Source organism: Octopus sinensis, linkage group LG25 (genome assembly GCF_006345805.1).
Source record: "Octopus sinensis linkage group LG25, ASM634580v1, whole genome shotgun sequence".
NCBI lineage: Eukaryota > Metazoa > Mollusca > Cephalopoda > Octopoda > Octopodidae > Octopus > Octopus sinensis.
The window spans coordinates 14,454,891-14,468,974 of record NC_043021.1 but is presented as its reverse complement, the minus strand read 5'-3'; the positions used below and the strand labels follow the sequence as shown (position 1 = coordinate 14,468,974).

Here is a 14,084-nt window from a genome sequence, read left to right as displayed (position 1 = left end):
GGCACAAGTGGTTGAGTACTCCACAGACATGTACGTTTACCCTTAATGTAATACTGCTCTACAGAGTACCCCATTAGTCAAATAAAGGGTTGGGTTCAAAATTCCACCAAGACACCTGATGAAGGCTGCAGAGTACACCAGCTGAAATGTTGTAGTAACAATAAGGTGGCAATACTTATCTGTCCTATATAAATAATCCTTAACGTAGTTCTCAGGGAGATTCAGCGTGACACAAGGCTGGCCCTTTGAATTACTGGTACTACTCATTTTTGCCAGCTGAGTGGACCGAATGAAATGATAATAAATTTGTACAAAAAAATAAGAAAACGATTATTTTCAAACACTTCCAAAATATTAAACCATTTAATATTCAGTTAAGAGCAAGAAGCTGGCAGAATCCTCAGCACACATAAAGCGGCGAGCTGGCAGAACCATTAGCACGCCAGGCAAAATGCTTAACAGTATTTCATCTGCTGTTATGTTCGGAGTTCAAATTCCATCGAGGTCGACTTTGCCTTTCATCCTTTCGAAGTCGATGAAATAAGTACCAGTTGAGTACTGGGGTCATTGTTTGTCCCCTCTGTATGTAGCCCCTTGTGGGCAGTAAAGAAATAAGAACCATCAGCACAAGAGAAAAAGTGCTTAGTGGGCATTCTATGTGTCTTTTACGTTCTGAGTCAAATTCCGGTGAGGTTGACTTTGCCTTTCATCCTATCGGAATTAATAAAATGAGTAACAATGAAACGCTGGGGTTGATATAATTGACTTACCCCCCCACCCCACCCCCAAAATTGCTGGCCTTTAACTGAATGTTGTTTTCAAGTTTTGGCTAAAGAGTGGAGATCCCCAACCACTGGGCCATAGACCAGTGCCTGACCATGAATCATCTAGTATCATACCACACAGAGGGAAGAAATGAAAAAAATTTTATTTCTATTTTACTGACTATTGCAGACCACAGGATGCTTTTGCATTATATGGCTAAGCGGTTCGAGTGTTTGGCTCACAAACACGAGGCAGTGAGTTCGATTCCCAGACCAGGCTGTGTGCTGCGTTCTTGAGCAAGACACTTTATTTTCACATTGCTCCAGCTTAATCAGCTGTAGAAATGAGTTGCGATGTCACTGGTGCCAAGATGTATTGGCCTTTGTCTTTCCCTGAGATAACATTGAGGAGAGGCTGGCATGCATGGGCAACTACTGGTCTTCCATAAACAACCTTGTCCAGACTTGAGCCTGGGAGGGAAACTTTCTAATGTGCAGTCCCTTGGGTCATTCAAGACCAAAGGGAATCTTTACCCTTTTTCATGTATTGTATATATGATATGGGTAATAAATTATTACATATTTCATAGGCACAGCTGTGTGGTAAGAAGCTTGCTTCTTACCACATAAGGTGATGAGTTGGCAGAAACGTTAGCACGCCAGGCGAAATGCTTAGCAGTTTTTCATCTATGTTCTGAGTTCAAATTCCGCCGAGGTTGACTTTGCCTTTCAGGGTTGATAAATTAAGTACCAGTTACGCACTGGGGGTTGATGTAATTGATTTAATCCCTTTGTCTGTCCTTGTTTGTCCCCTCTATGTTTAGCCCCTTGTGAGCAATAAAGAAATAAGAAGCTTGCTTGCCAACACGGCTACAGGTTAAGCCCCTCTCTGTGGCACATTGGACCAACCAGAGCCTTGTGAGTGGATTAAGGTAGACAGAAACTGAAAAGAAACCAACAAAGTACCAGGGCCATTCATTCAACTAACAACTTTAAGGTGGCGCCCCAGCATTATGAGTGAAACAAGTAAAAGATAAAAGATTGAATACCTTGTATTGTGTATGTCTTGCCCGAGTTGGTTACTCCATAAGCAAACATGAGGCAGTTCTGTCCATTGAGGAAGTTCTTCACGAGTCCCTGACAGGTTTCGCTGTAAAAGTCGCTCTGTGATGTCTGTTCATCGAAAATTCTTGAGAACTTGAATGTCTGAACATTCTTGTTGGTAGTGTAAGTGTTGCTTTTGTACGTGTTGGAATCCTTTGGGGCCCAAGCTGTGACCGTCTTGCCACAGATTGTCAGACAGCTCTAGAAGATGTAAGAAAAAGTTTAATGAAAAGAAGGCATCATCAGCAGTTTAACATCCACTTTCCCGTGCTTGAATGGGTCAGAAGGAGTTTTGTTGAGGCTGATTTTCTATGACCGACTGCCCTTCTATCAATAACCCTCACTTCAAAACAAGGGAATATTTTCCCCCCGTGACTAGACATCATGCAACACACACACACATGTATGCAAAGCAGTTGGTATCAGAAAGGGCTATAGTAGAAGACACTTGCCAAAGATGCCACGCAGTGGGACTGAACCCAGAACCATGTGGCTGGTAAGCAAGCTACTTACCACACAGCCATATATATATACACACACACAAATACACATACATATATGTGCATTTGTATCTGTGTATGTATATGTACACACACACACATATATATATATACACATGGATTTCCAACTTTAAAGACCACCCACACACATCAGCCTTTATCTCAATCTCACCCGATATTTGTTCTGTTGTTCCTCAGGTGTGAATGGTCGAACTCTCAAATAGACCTTTAGCTTTTCAAAGTTGTCATTAGTTTCGCTGTAAAATTCATCGAGTAAGTTTTTACGCAGACCATCTACCTTGTCCTTGTCCTCATCTTCCGCATCCCCCGATGACAAAATTGTTTCTCTACTCGTCATAATGAAAATTCTGAAAAAAAAAAAAAAAAAAAAAAAAAAAGAGAACATTTAAAAAAATTTTCAGTACTCCCATGCTAGTGTGGGTCAGATGAGAGTTGTTGAAGATTTTCTATAGCCAGATGTCCTTCCAGCTCTTAATTGTTTCAGTCATTTGACTGTGGCCATGCTGGAGCACTGCCCTCAGGTGTGGGAGGTTTCATAGACTCCTGATTGTTATTCAAATGAATAAAAAGTCAGTGTATGAGAGGAAATGGACAAGCTGCAGAAAAATGTCACAAGGGGTAGAGGTGGAGGTTGGTAACTTTTGTCCTTGGGGACATTTTATAATTGTATATTACAACCCAAGAGTGTGTACGTTGAGTAATGTGATGGTGGGGTAACTGCTACCACGATCATTTTAATATACACTTTTCCATGCTTGCATCAGGTGAACCAAGCTTATTGAGGCCAATTTTCTACAGCTGGGAGCCCTTCCTGTCGCCAACCCTTACCCGCTTCCAAGCAAGGTAATATTTCCCCAAGGCCAGAACACTTGGAAATGAATGACAACCACACACAAACATACAGATCCATATATACAAATCTGTGCCAGTGTCACATAAGAAGCACCCAGTAGACTCTGCAAGGTGGTTGGCACCAGAGAAGGGCATCCAGCCATAGAAACCTTGCCAAAACAGACAAGTGGAGCCTGGTGCAGCTCTCTAGCTTGCCAGCGCCTGTGAAACCATCTAACACATGCCAGCATGGAAGACAGACATTAAATGATCATGGGCTAGTCAGTTTTCATCTAGTCAAGACTGGGATCAATACAATAGACTTAGGACCCTTGGAGACCCGGAATCTTTTTCTTTTTACTTGTTTCAGTCATTTTGACTACGGCCATGCTGGAGCACCGCCTTTACTCGAGCAACTCGACCCCGGGGCTTATTCTTTGTAAGCCCAGTACTTATTCTATCGGTCTCTTTTGCCGAACCGCTAAGTGACGGGGACATACAGCACCGGTTGTCAAGCAATGCTAGGGGAACAAACACAGACACACAAACATACACGCACATACATATATATATATATACAACGGGCTTCTTTCAGTTTCCGTCTACCAAATCCACTCACAAGGCTTTGGTCGGCCTGAGGCTATAGTAGAAGACACTTGCCCAAGGTGCCACGCAGTGGGACTGAACCATGTGGTTGGTAAACAAGCTAAATCAGTAATAGGGTAAGTATGAAGGAAGTGGGGTAGGAGATATGTCACGCTTATGATCTGAACCGAAAATGTGAAGAAATTTTGTCCAGTATTCAACTAATTCTGGAATCTATAGAAGTAGGAGGGGCTGTGTGGTAAGTAGCTTGCTTACGAACCACATGGTTCCAGGTTCAGTCCCACTGCATGACACCTTAGGCAAGTGTCTTCTATTATAGCCTCGGGCCAACCAAAGCCCTGTGAGTGGATCTGGTAGACAGAAACTTAAAGAAGCCCATCATAGGTCGTTGCCAGTGCCGCTGGACTGACTCCTGTGCAGGTGGCACATAAAAGCACCCACTACACTCTCGGAGTGGTTAGCGTTAGGAAGGGCATCCAGCTGTAGAGACTCTGCCAGATCAGATTGGAGCCTGGTGCAGCCATCTGATTCACCAGTACTCAGTCAAATCGTCCAACCCATGCTAGCATGGAAAGCGAACGTTAAACAATGATGATTCGAAGTTCAAACAACCACAATGATGCTCCACAGGAGGATCAGTTAATTATGATTTTACTCAACATATTCCCCTCAGATTCACACACTTATTGCAACAGCCCTTCGCAATGCCCTTAATCCTTTAGTATTTAAACCGGCCATAATAGCTAATCTGTTTTATGTTCAAACTGACCAGATCCAGGCTCTCACACCTACCCTACAATGTTATTTATTCTACATTAAGTAATTACACCATCAAGATCTTGAAGATATGAGATAATGCATGATTAATTCAAATCAATGGGAATCAATAGGCATTATGTTTGATAGAATAATCAGAACACTAAAAGGGTTAAAGCCAGGAACTTTTCAGCACCCACTCTTGTGTGTGTGTGTGTGAAGATGAGGGGATTTTTGCCTTGGGCCTTTCTGTAAATTTTTGACTTTCTTTTGAGAAAAAACAAAAAACAAAATGCTATTTTCAGTTTGCTTCATATATTTGATATTATTTCTCGAAATTACAGGTAACATAAATCCAAGAAAAAAAAAGTTTAAGAAAAACGATAAAATTCCACCTCACTCCTCATTGATTTACCGATCTTTCTTTTGCAGATTGGTATTATACTCTTTTACTTGTTTCAGTCATTTGACTGCGGCCATGCTGGAGCACCGCCTTTAGTCGAGCAAATCCCTCCCCCCTCAGAGATTACTCTTTGTAAGCCTAGTACTTATTCTATCGGTCTCTTTTGCCGAACTGCTAGATTACGGGGACGTAAACACACCACCATCGGTTATCATGCGATGTTGGAGGGACAAGCACAGACACATACGACGGCCTTCTTTTCATTTTCCGTCTACCAAAATCCATTCACAAGGCTTTGGTCGGCCCGAGGCTAATAGAAGACACTTGCCCAAGGTGCCACGCAGTGGGACTGAACCCGAAACCATGTGGTTGGTAAACAACCTACTTATCACACAGCTACTCCTACATACTCGAATTTTTTTTTTTTTTTTTTGTGCCCTACATAATTTTCAATTTTATTATATTGGAATGCACCAGGTTTCCAACAAAGCACAAGAAAAGTTACAGTCGATTAGGGAAGAACCAGGCCCTGTACTTTATATTCATCAACTTTTGAAATGTGAAAGGCATAGACCACATCGGCGGAATTTGAATGGAAACAAAGTTGCTTGGATCTTTTCCTTTTGAACGGCAGTTTTCAACACAATTTCTAGTAAACTAAACACTTTTAAACTTCGTATACTGGTAGAATGTGTCAAAATAAAACTATTTTTGGCGTGAGAAAATGCTGCCATTCAAAAGGAAAAGATCGAGTTGCTTAACTAATTGCTGCAATGTTACGCGAAAAAACAAAACAAATTCTGATTTTAAAAAATAATAGAGATAGGCGCAGGAGTGGCTGTGTGGTAAGTAGCTTGTTTACTAATCACATGGTTCCGGGTTCAGTCCCACTGCGTGGCACCTTGGGCAAGTGTCTTCTACTATGGCCTCGGGCCGACCAAAGCCTTGTGAGTGGATTTGGTAGACGGAAACTGAAAAGGAGCCCGTCGTGTATATATATATATATATATATATATATATATATATATATATATATGCGTGCGTGTGTTTGTCCCCCTAGCATTGCTTCACAACCGATGCTGGTGTGTTTATGTCCCCGTTACTTAGCGGTTCGGCAAAAGAGACCGATAACATAAGTACTGGGCTTACAAAAGAATAACTCCCAGGGTCGAGTTGCTCGATTAAAAGGCGGTGCTCCAGCATGGCCGCAGTCAAATGACTTGAAACGAGTAAAAGAGTAAAGAGATATCCTATTTATATTTCCTTTCTTTTGTCAACATGTCAAACCGTCTTTTCATTTTAAAATAACAGTAAATTTCAAATTTCATTCCACTTAGTCACATTTCATCACATCTAATTTTTTTAAAACATAAATGGTTTCACGCCGTTACAATATTTGTAAGTTATTTGCATTGTAATACAGTCATTCATTTAAATGCTGACACATCAGCTATAAAGAAAAATACAAATGGCATGTGGACTGACACTAGCGTGAGTGGAACCAAAAGTCGGGTGAAGGAGGTGCTTCGTCTTGTTCTATGAATTGCGCCATTTTCACATGAAATGTAAATTTCAGTTTTATATAAACACTACCAAGATTTATCAGTGTTGATATACAGTGGGAGATGTATGTATACTGCTTAGATGCAGCACGGATTTTTGTCAGTGAACAGGTCGCGGTCCTTAAAGCGACGAAAATATTTTGACAAATTAAACTTAAATGTTGAAGTGAATCGAATGGCTTTTGTGTGTTTCTTAAATGGCTTACAAACACCCTTCCACGCTGCAATTGTTTTCGTTTCAGAACACGATCTCAGATCAAATCACTTGCTCCGTTATAAATATATATATATATATATATGCACGCACGCACAATCTTTTATAACTAAGAACATGCTCGCATTACATATAGGTAAATTTACCCAAATATATATACGTATATGAATATATATATATATAAATTAAGTATTTCGTGAGAGGGTAGAATATATATTTCTTTACTGCCCACAAGGGGCTAAACATAGAGGGGACAAACAAGGACAGACGAAGGGATTGAGTCGATTATATCGCCCCCCAGTGCGAAACTGGTACTTTATTTATCGACCCCAAAAGGATGAAAGGCAAAGTTGACCTCGGCGGAATTTGAACTCAGAACGTAACGACAGACGAAATACCGCTAAGCAAGAGTAGAATATATGCGAACAACTCAAGTGCTACCAAAGTAAGAATTGATAATAAAAACCATAATAATTAGTAATAAAAAAAAAATACTAGCAATATACATTATATAGGATAATACATTTCAGCCTTGTATATTTGGATATACAATATCGAACCTAGTGGACCTATACTTAAATTAAGGTTTTAAAAGAAAGTGCTTTGAATACACCGAAAATATAATCATTTGCTCTACATTCACGTTAAGAGATAGCCGTTAACTTTTTCAAACTAAATTTACTTAAATAACTGGTATGAAACGGGTCAAGCCATTGAAAATAGTACAAGGAATGTCTACTAAATACTAGATTAAGTATTCAAATGCATTAAATGACATTTATTTCTAGAAATAATTCTTTCAAAAATGACAGAGGCTACTTACATTTCGAGATGCTTGTATATATATAATTGGTTTAGACGTTAAAACTTGTGCTAATGGAATAAATATGAAGGAAAACTTCCGAAGTTACTCACCTAATTAGTACTTTAACGTGTCAGTTTGATGAAGAAATATCACGAATTGATGAGTTTTGTAGGGGGAAAAAAAAACCAAAACGAGTGAAAAAATAGTGAATTAATGTAAAAAAACAAACAACTTTGTTAGCGAATATCTTTTTTTTTTAACAAGGAAAAAATAAACAGAAATCCAAATAAAAGTTTAGCCGCGCTTCGTTTAAATCGAACCAATCAGAAAAACCAGCCAATCAAAACGCCGGATTAGATACTCACGTGATTAGAACGTTGAGCGTGTACTAATAGTTGTTTATGTTGTCTTTTTAGCCCTAGGTCGTTCTCATGTCACCGAATGCGTTATAACCACAGCTATTTCGTTTCTGTCTCCCAGTTTTCCGTTCTTTTTTAAGGCATTGTAATTTGAGGATGATTTGACTGCTATTTCGAGCCAGCTGAGAGGCTTAGTTGTATATTCTGTCATATTCTATCTTTATTTGTTTCTATCATTAGATTATGGCGATGGTAGGGACACTGCTTCGAAGTTGTTGAGTGTAACAAATCAACCCCAGCGCTTAATTTTTAAGCGATACTTATTCTTTTAGCCTCTGTTACCAAAATGATATGTTACGGGGACCTACGCGGCAAGCTGGCAGAAGCGTATTTCGTCTGCCGTTGTTGTGAGTTCAAATTCCGCCGAGGTCGACTTTGCCTTTCATCCTTTCGGGGTCGATAAATTAAGTACCAGTTACGCACTGGGGTCGATGTAATCGACTTAATACCTATGTCTGTCCTGTGTTTAGCCCCTTGTGGGTAATAAAGAAATAGGTATTTCGTCTGCCGTTGTTGTGAGTTCAAATTCCGCCGAGGTCGACTTTGCCTTTCATCCTTTCGGGGCCGATAAATTAAGTACCAGTTACGCACTGGGGTCGATGTAATCGACTTAATCCGTTTGTTTGTCCTCTCTGTGTTTAGCCCCTCGTGGGTAGTAAAGAAATAGGTTACGGGGACTTTAGAAAACTAACATTGATTGTCAAGCAGTGTTGGGAGAAATACTCGCGCGCGTGCACACACACAAACGCGATAGGCTGCTATTTGTTTCTGTCTACCAAATCCATTCACAAGCCCTGAGGTGGCACAAGCAACAAAATTTGCTTAGGGGGTGCAAACCCAGGTCCTAATTTTTTTAATGAAAAATGTGGATTTTTTCCAATGTTAGCATTAAAACAAATGCAGGTATAATAATAATTTTTATTATTATGTGGGTTGGTTGAATCGTTCATAATCTGAGCAAGACACTCTCAATGGAATGTTACCAAATGAAGTTCATTTTCTAACATAGTTCCTCTTACTGTCCACACACTTCCATAAGTAGTTGCAGTGCTTGGATCGCACTGGTGAAGAAGCTTTTCTGTTGATCAAAATGGTCATCAACAACAGATAAGATGTTCTCATCATAGTGATACTGGAGCTCAGCTGAGTGTTTTTCTATGTTGGGAAACAGATGATAACCAGAAGGAACCAAATCACTAATATAGGGAAAGTGATCAACCAGTTCAAAGCCAGTCACACACAGCAGCCGTTGAAACCAAGGACTTGTGTGCTGAAGCATTGTCCTAATGAAACAAAACCCCATTCATCAGTTTTTCTGGGTGTTTGGTCTTGATAGCCTTTCATAACTGCCTTAGGAAGTTGGCATTGAAATTTTCCATTGATGGTGTGATCATTTTGAAGATAGCCAATAAACATAATATTTTTTGCATTAATGCATAGTATATGTAATAATGTGAAGTATATTTTGCATATTAAAATGTTTAATTTTGGAAATGTATCAAGCAGAGCTAACATAAGCAGTAAGAGTGGTTGGCGTTAGGAAGGGCATCCAACTGTAGAAACACTGCCAGATCAGACTGGAGCCTGGTGCAGCCTCTTGGCTTCCCAGGCCCCAGTCGAACCGTTCAACCTATGCCAGCATGGAAAATGGACATTAAACAATGATGCCTTACCTATGCACTGGTGAAGTAGAAAAACGATGAGTGATAAAAAATTGGATTGTCTTTTGGTACCAAAAAAGTGAAAAAAGAGAGTAGAGAAGGTTAGGGAAGAGCAAGTAGGAAGAAAGAGAGAGTGTGGAGAAAGAAGGGAATAAAGATAGACAGTAGGTAGTTGACAGAGATGGACAGAGGAAGAAATAGAAGGCAGTAACGAGAGAAAAGCAGCAGGTAGATAGAGGGGAGAGGAGAAGGATAGAGAAATAGATAGAAAGGAGAGACAGTCTTGCACCAGATATTGAACACTGTGTAGGGTACCACTGAGTGGGAACAGAAGTGGGTGTGTGACATTACATTGAGTAACGGCCATAAAATGTTGCACAGAAAGTCAACACACACACATATATAATGATGAAGGAAATTGTTGTATACAGTGCTCAGGTGCACTACAACTAAAAAGAAAAAAATGACCATCAAGTGTACTGTTTGTGGATTTCAGGACACATGGAAGTTTTGAAGGATGTAGTGTCTCGACAGCTAACAACTGATACGGGTGGTTTATTCCATGCTTCTGCAATTCTGAGCATGAAAAATTGTTTCTGAAAGTCATGGGAGCTGTGATGTTTTTTGATTTTATAAGCATGTCCGTGAGTGTTTGTCGTATGGAATTCAAAAAGGTACCCAAGGTTGTTGTTGGAAATATGGTGGATAATCTTGTGGGTGTCAATCAAGTCAGTTGCCAGACGTCTGAGCTTCAATGTATCCATGCCCAGAAATGCAAGACGTTCAGAGTATGGTAGATGTTTGACTGTGGGTATTCACTTTGTTGCACATTTCTGAACAGTTTCCAGGAGATTTATATGCTGAGCAAGAGAGGGGTTCCAGGCTGGTGATGCAAATTCCAAGTGTGGACACACCATTGTCGTATACAATTTTAAAGAGATAGCTGGAGAGTGGCTGACAAAGGTCTTACTGAGTGATGCTAGCACCCCATCAGCCTTTTTGACAATTTTAGATATGTGGTTTGTCCAATGCAGATTGTTGTTTACAATAATACCCAGATCATGTCCACTAGAAGACTTCTTGAGATTGGTGTTTTTGAGAGAGTATGTAAAGGCTGGATTTTTCCTGGTCAGATTCCAAACACTGCTGGACTTATGAGCAAGAAACCCAGGGAAACCCCATAAACTGACCTCTTCCATTATAATATAATACACACACACAAACATATTGTAAAGCCCAAACTTAACAGTGAATTTAACTCTACATTCAGTATTGAGTCACCCCATCAGTAAATGGTCTGCTGGTATTCTTAGCCTTGATAATGATGATAATGATGATGATGACAACATGTGTGTGTGTGTGTGGGGGGTGTTTGGCTGTAGCAAAAAGAGACTGTATTATTTTCGATCAGGCATTGAAACCTCAAACTGATTCCTTCTTCCTGCCACTTTCCATTATACTCAGATCTTATATGTGTCGTCTGTCAAATTCACCCACATCTTAGTTGAAAGCCAGTTCAACCCAGATATAAACCCATTCGTTTCCATTGTTATTCTGACCCACTTCACTTGTGGGACAAATATAAATATGAATCCCTTGTAGATGAACATTTTCTTCACTTGGCAACTATCACAGAACTAACATGTTTCACTCTTTCTTTTTTCTTTGGCAGCTGTCTTAATCCTTTGTCTCTTCTATGCACAGGGACCTTGCTTGGCTCTGCCTGAAATTTGAAACCAAATCCACCCACTTGTTGCTTAACAAAGCAAGCGAGAAATCCTTCATTTGCATCTCCATACCAGATGATTGATAGGAAACACCTGACCCTCCAAGGACCAGTGCTGGGGAAGGAAAAGTCAGTCCTTTGTTTAAGGTTTGACCTACATAACTGACCATAGTCTATATAACAGAGAGCATTTCCTTTCTCACTCTTTTTTGGCATCAACCACGACCAAGGAGCAACACTTCCCTTCGTATTTCACTAGACATATGAATAGAAGATTTCGGCTGCAAGAAAGATAATGCTACCTTTATCCTTTCTTCTTCTCCAGTCAGCACTGCACATTCCTTATGCTTTCACTCTCTATTGGCTGACAGCAACTTCCATACTATCAACTATCAACCAGCAAGCCAACCTTGTTGTCACTGCCACTACAATAACTGCTGTCTCTCTAACTACTTGTCAGGCAAATGAATAGGGCACGTAAAAAGCACCATCCAAATCGTGGCCGGTGCCAGTGCCACCTCGACTGGCTTCCGTGCCGGTGGCATGTAAAATGCACCAATCCGATCGTGGCCATTGCCAGCCTCGCCTGGCACCTGTGCAGGTGGCACATAAAAAGCACCCACTAAACTCACGGAGTGGTTGGCGTTAGGAAGGGCATCCAGCTGTAGAAACACTGCCAGATCAGACTGGAGCCTGGTGCAGCCTTCTGGCTTCCCAGATCCCCGGTCGAACCGTCCAACCCATGCTAGTATGGAGAACGGACGTTAAACGATGATGATGATGATATATATTATTTCTTCCTTCTTGATGTTGATTCTTCCATGTTCTTCACTGGTTACTCTGACATGAGAACCTTCAAGTGTTCTACATTTGGTAGTCGGGTTACATCATACCAGCTGCTACAATTGGTGACCCTAGCCACTACACATGTATTACATGTGATACACAAGACATACTACCCTGAAGTCCGTGTATGATATATGATAAACGTTCCCTGTTCTTTTTCAATCACCAGAGTAACTTGAGACATATGAAAGGAAAGATTTATATTATGTATGAATGTAGTGGAGGCGCAATGGCCCAGTGGTTAGGGCAGCGGACTCGCGGTCGTAGGATCACGGTTTCGATTCCCAAACCGGGCATTGTGAGTGTTTATTGAGCGAAAACACCTAAAGCTTCACAAGGCTCCTGCAGGGGGTGGTGGTGAACCCTGCTGTACTCTTTCACCACAACTTTCTCTCACTCTTTCTTCCTGTTTCTGTTGTACCGGTATTTCAAAGGGCCAGCCTTGTCACACTCTGTGTCACGCTGAATCTCCTCGAGAACTATGTTAAGGGTACACGTGTCTGTGGAATGCTCAGCCACTTGCACGTTAATTCCACGAGCAAGCTGTTCTGTTGATCGTATCAGCTGGGACCCTCATCGTCGTAACCGACAGAGTGCTCCTGTAATGTATGAATGTATGAAACAAGGGTCAACTAAAAAGTCTGAAAACAAATACGGATGCTTAGGACAAATGTATGAAAATGCTTTGGACAGGCAAAGTATTAATATGTTCCATAAGATTTGTGTAGGTAACCACAAAATTCTTGGGTAGCAGTGCTAATGATCCTAGGAAAATCCTCCCAAACTGGTGTAAGAGATGTCTTATTTTTAATTTTTTTTTTTTGTATGGCCATGTTCCAACCTGGGTCACAGCAACGAATTCCACCCACCACACTTCTCGGTCCATCTCTGTCTTGAAGTAAAACAGTGAGTTGGCATCATCCATGGAAACGGCAGGGAGGAGTGTGTTCAAAAGTGGTATTAACACTTCAGTCAGTTGCTCAGAAAGTCACCCCTTGTAAGCAATGAAGATGTAGAGATTTGACTGTTTCCAACAATCTCATGTTTAGAACTGGACTTTTTGATTTGGAGGAACTTCAGATTACCAAGAATGGACTGAAGGTAGTGAGCTGGCAGAACTGTTAGCGGTATTTCGTCTGCCGTTACATTCTGAGTTCAAATTCCGCCGAGGTCGACTTTGCCTTTCATCATTTCGAGGTCGATAAATTAAGTACCAGTTACGCATTGGGATCGATGTAATTGACTTAATACCTATGTCTGTCCTTGTTTGTCCCCTCTGTGTTTAGCCCCTTGTGGGTAATAAAGAAATAGGTATTTCGTCTGCTGCGATGTTCTGAGTTCAAATTCCGCCGAGGTCAACTTTGCCTTTCATCCTTTCGGGGTCGATAAATTAAGTACCAGTTATGCACTGGGGTTGATATATATATATTTCTTTACTGCTCACAAAGGGCTAAACAGAGAGGGGACAAACAAGGACAGACGAAGGGATTGAGTCGATTATATCGTCCCCAGTGCGAAACTGGTACTTTATTTATCGACCCTGAAAGGATGAAAAGCAAAGTTGACCTCGGCGGAATTTGAACTCAGAATGTAATGACAGACGAAATACCGCTAAGCATTTCGCTCGGTGCGCTAACGTGTCTGTCGCATTTGTCTGTCCTTGTTTGTCCCCTCTGTATGTAGCCCCTTGCGGACAGTAAAGAAGTAAGAATAGACCGAAGGAGGGGAAATCTGCTAGTCCTAATGGAAAAAGATGTGGCCAATGTTTATACAGGAGAATTGCAGAAAGTCGTTGTTCTAGAGAGGAACTGATTATAGTTTAAAATCTGGAAGGTGAGATACAGCAAGAGTAATGAAATGAAGAGC

General features: G+C 40.8%; 1 protein-coding gene across 2 annotated transcripts in view; it reads right to left on the bottom strand.

The window, feature by feature from the left end:
- Positions 1–7,839, bottom strand: part of LOC115224558 (kinesin-like protein KIF20A) — a 34,333-nt gene extending 26,494 nt beyond the window's left edge. Inside the window, exons 1-3 of one of the 2 annotated variants that reach the window (XM_029795482.2) lie at positions 7,677–7,839; positions 2,541–2,736; positions 1,814–2,069 (exon numbers count right to left, since the gene is read on the bottom strand). In XM_029795482.2, coding sequence (XP_029651342.1) covers positions 1,814–2,069; positions 2,541–2,726 — 442 coding nt within the window. In that variant the 5' untranslated portion in view covers positions 2,727–2,736; positions 7,677–7,839. Of the gene's footprint in view, positions 1–1,813; positions 2,070–2,540; positions 2,737–7,584 lie in introns of both variants that reach the window. The other variant, XM_036513328.1, reaches the window with a different exon arrangement.
- Between the last annotated feature and the right edge of the window lie 6,245 nt (positions 7,840–14,084).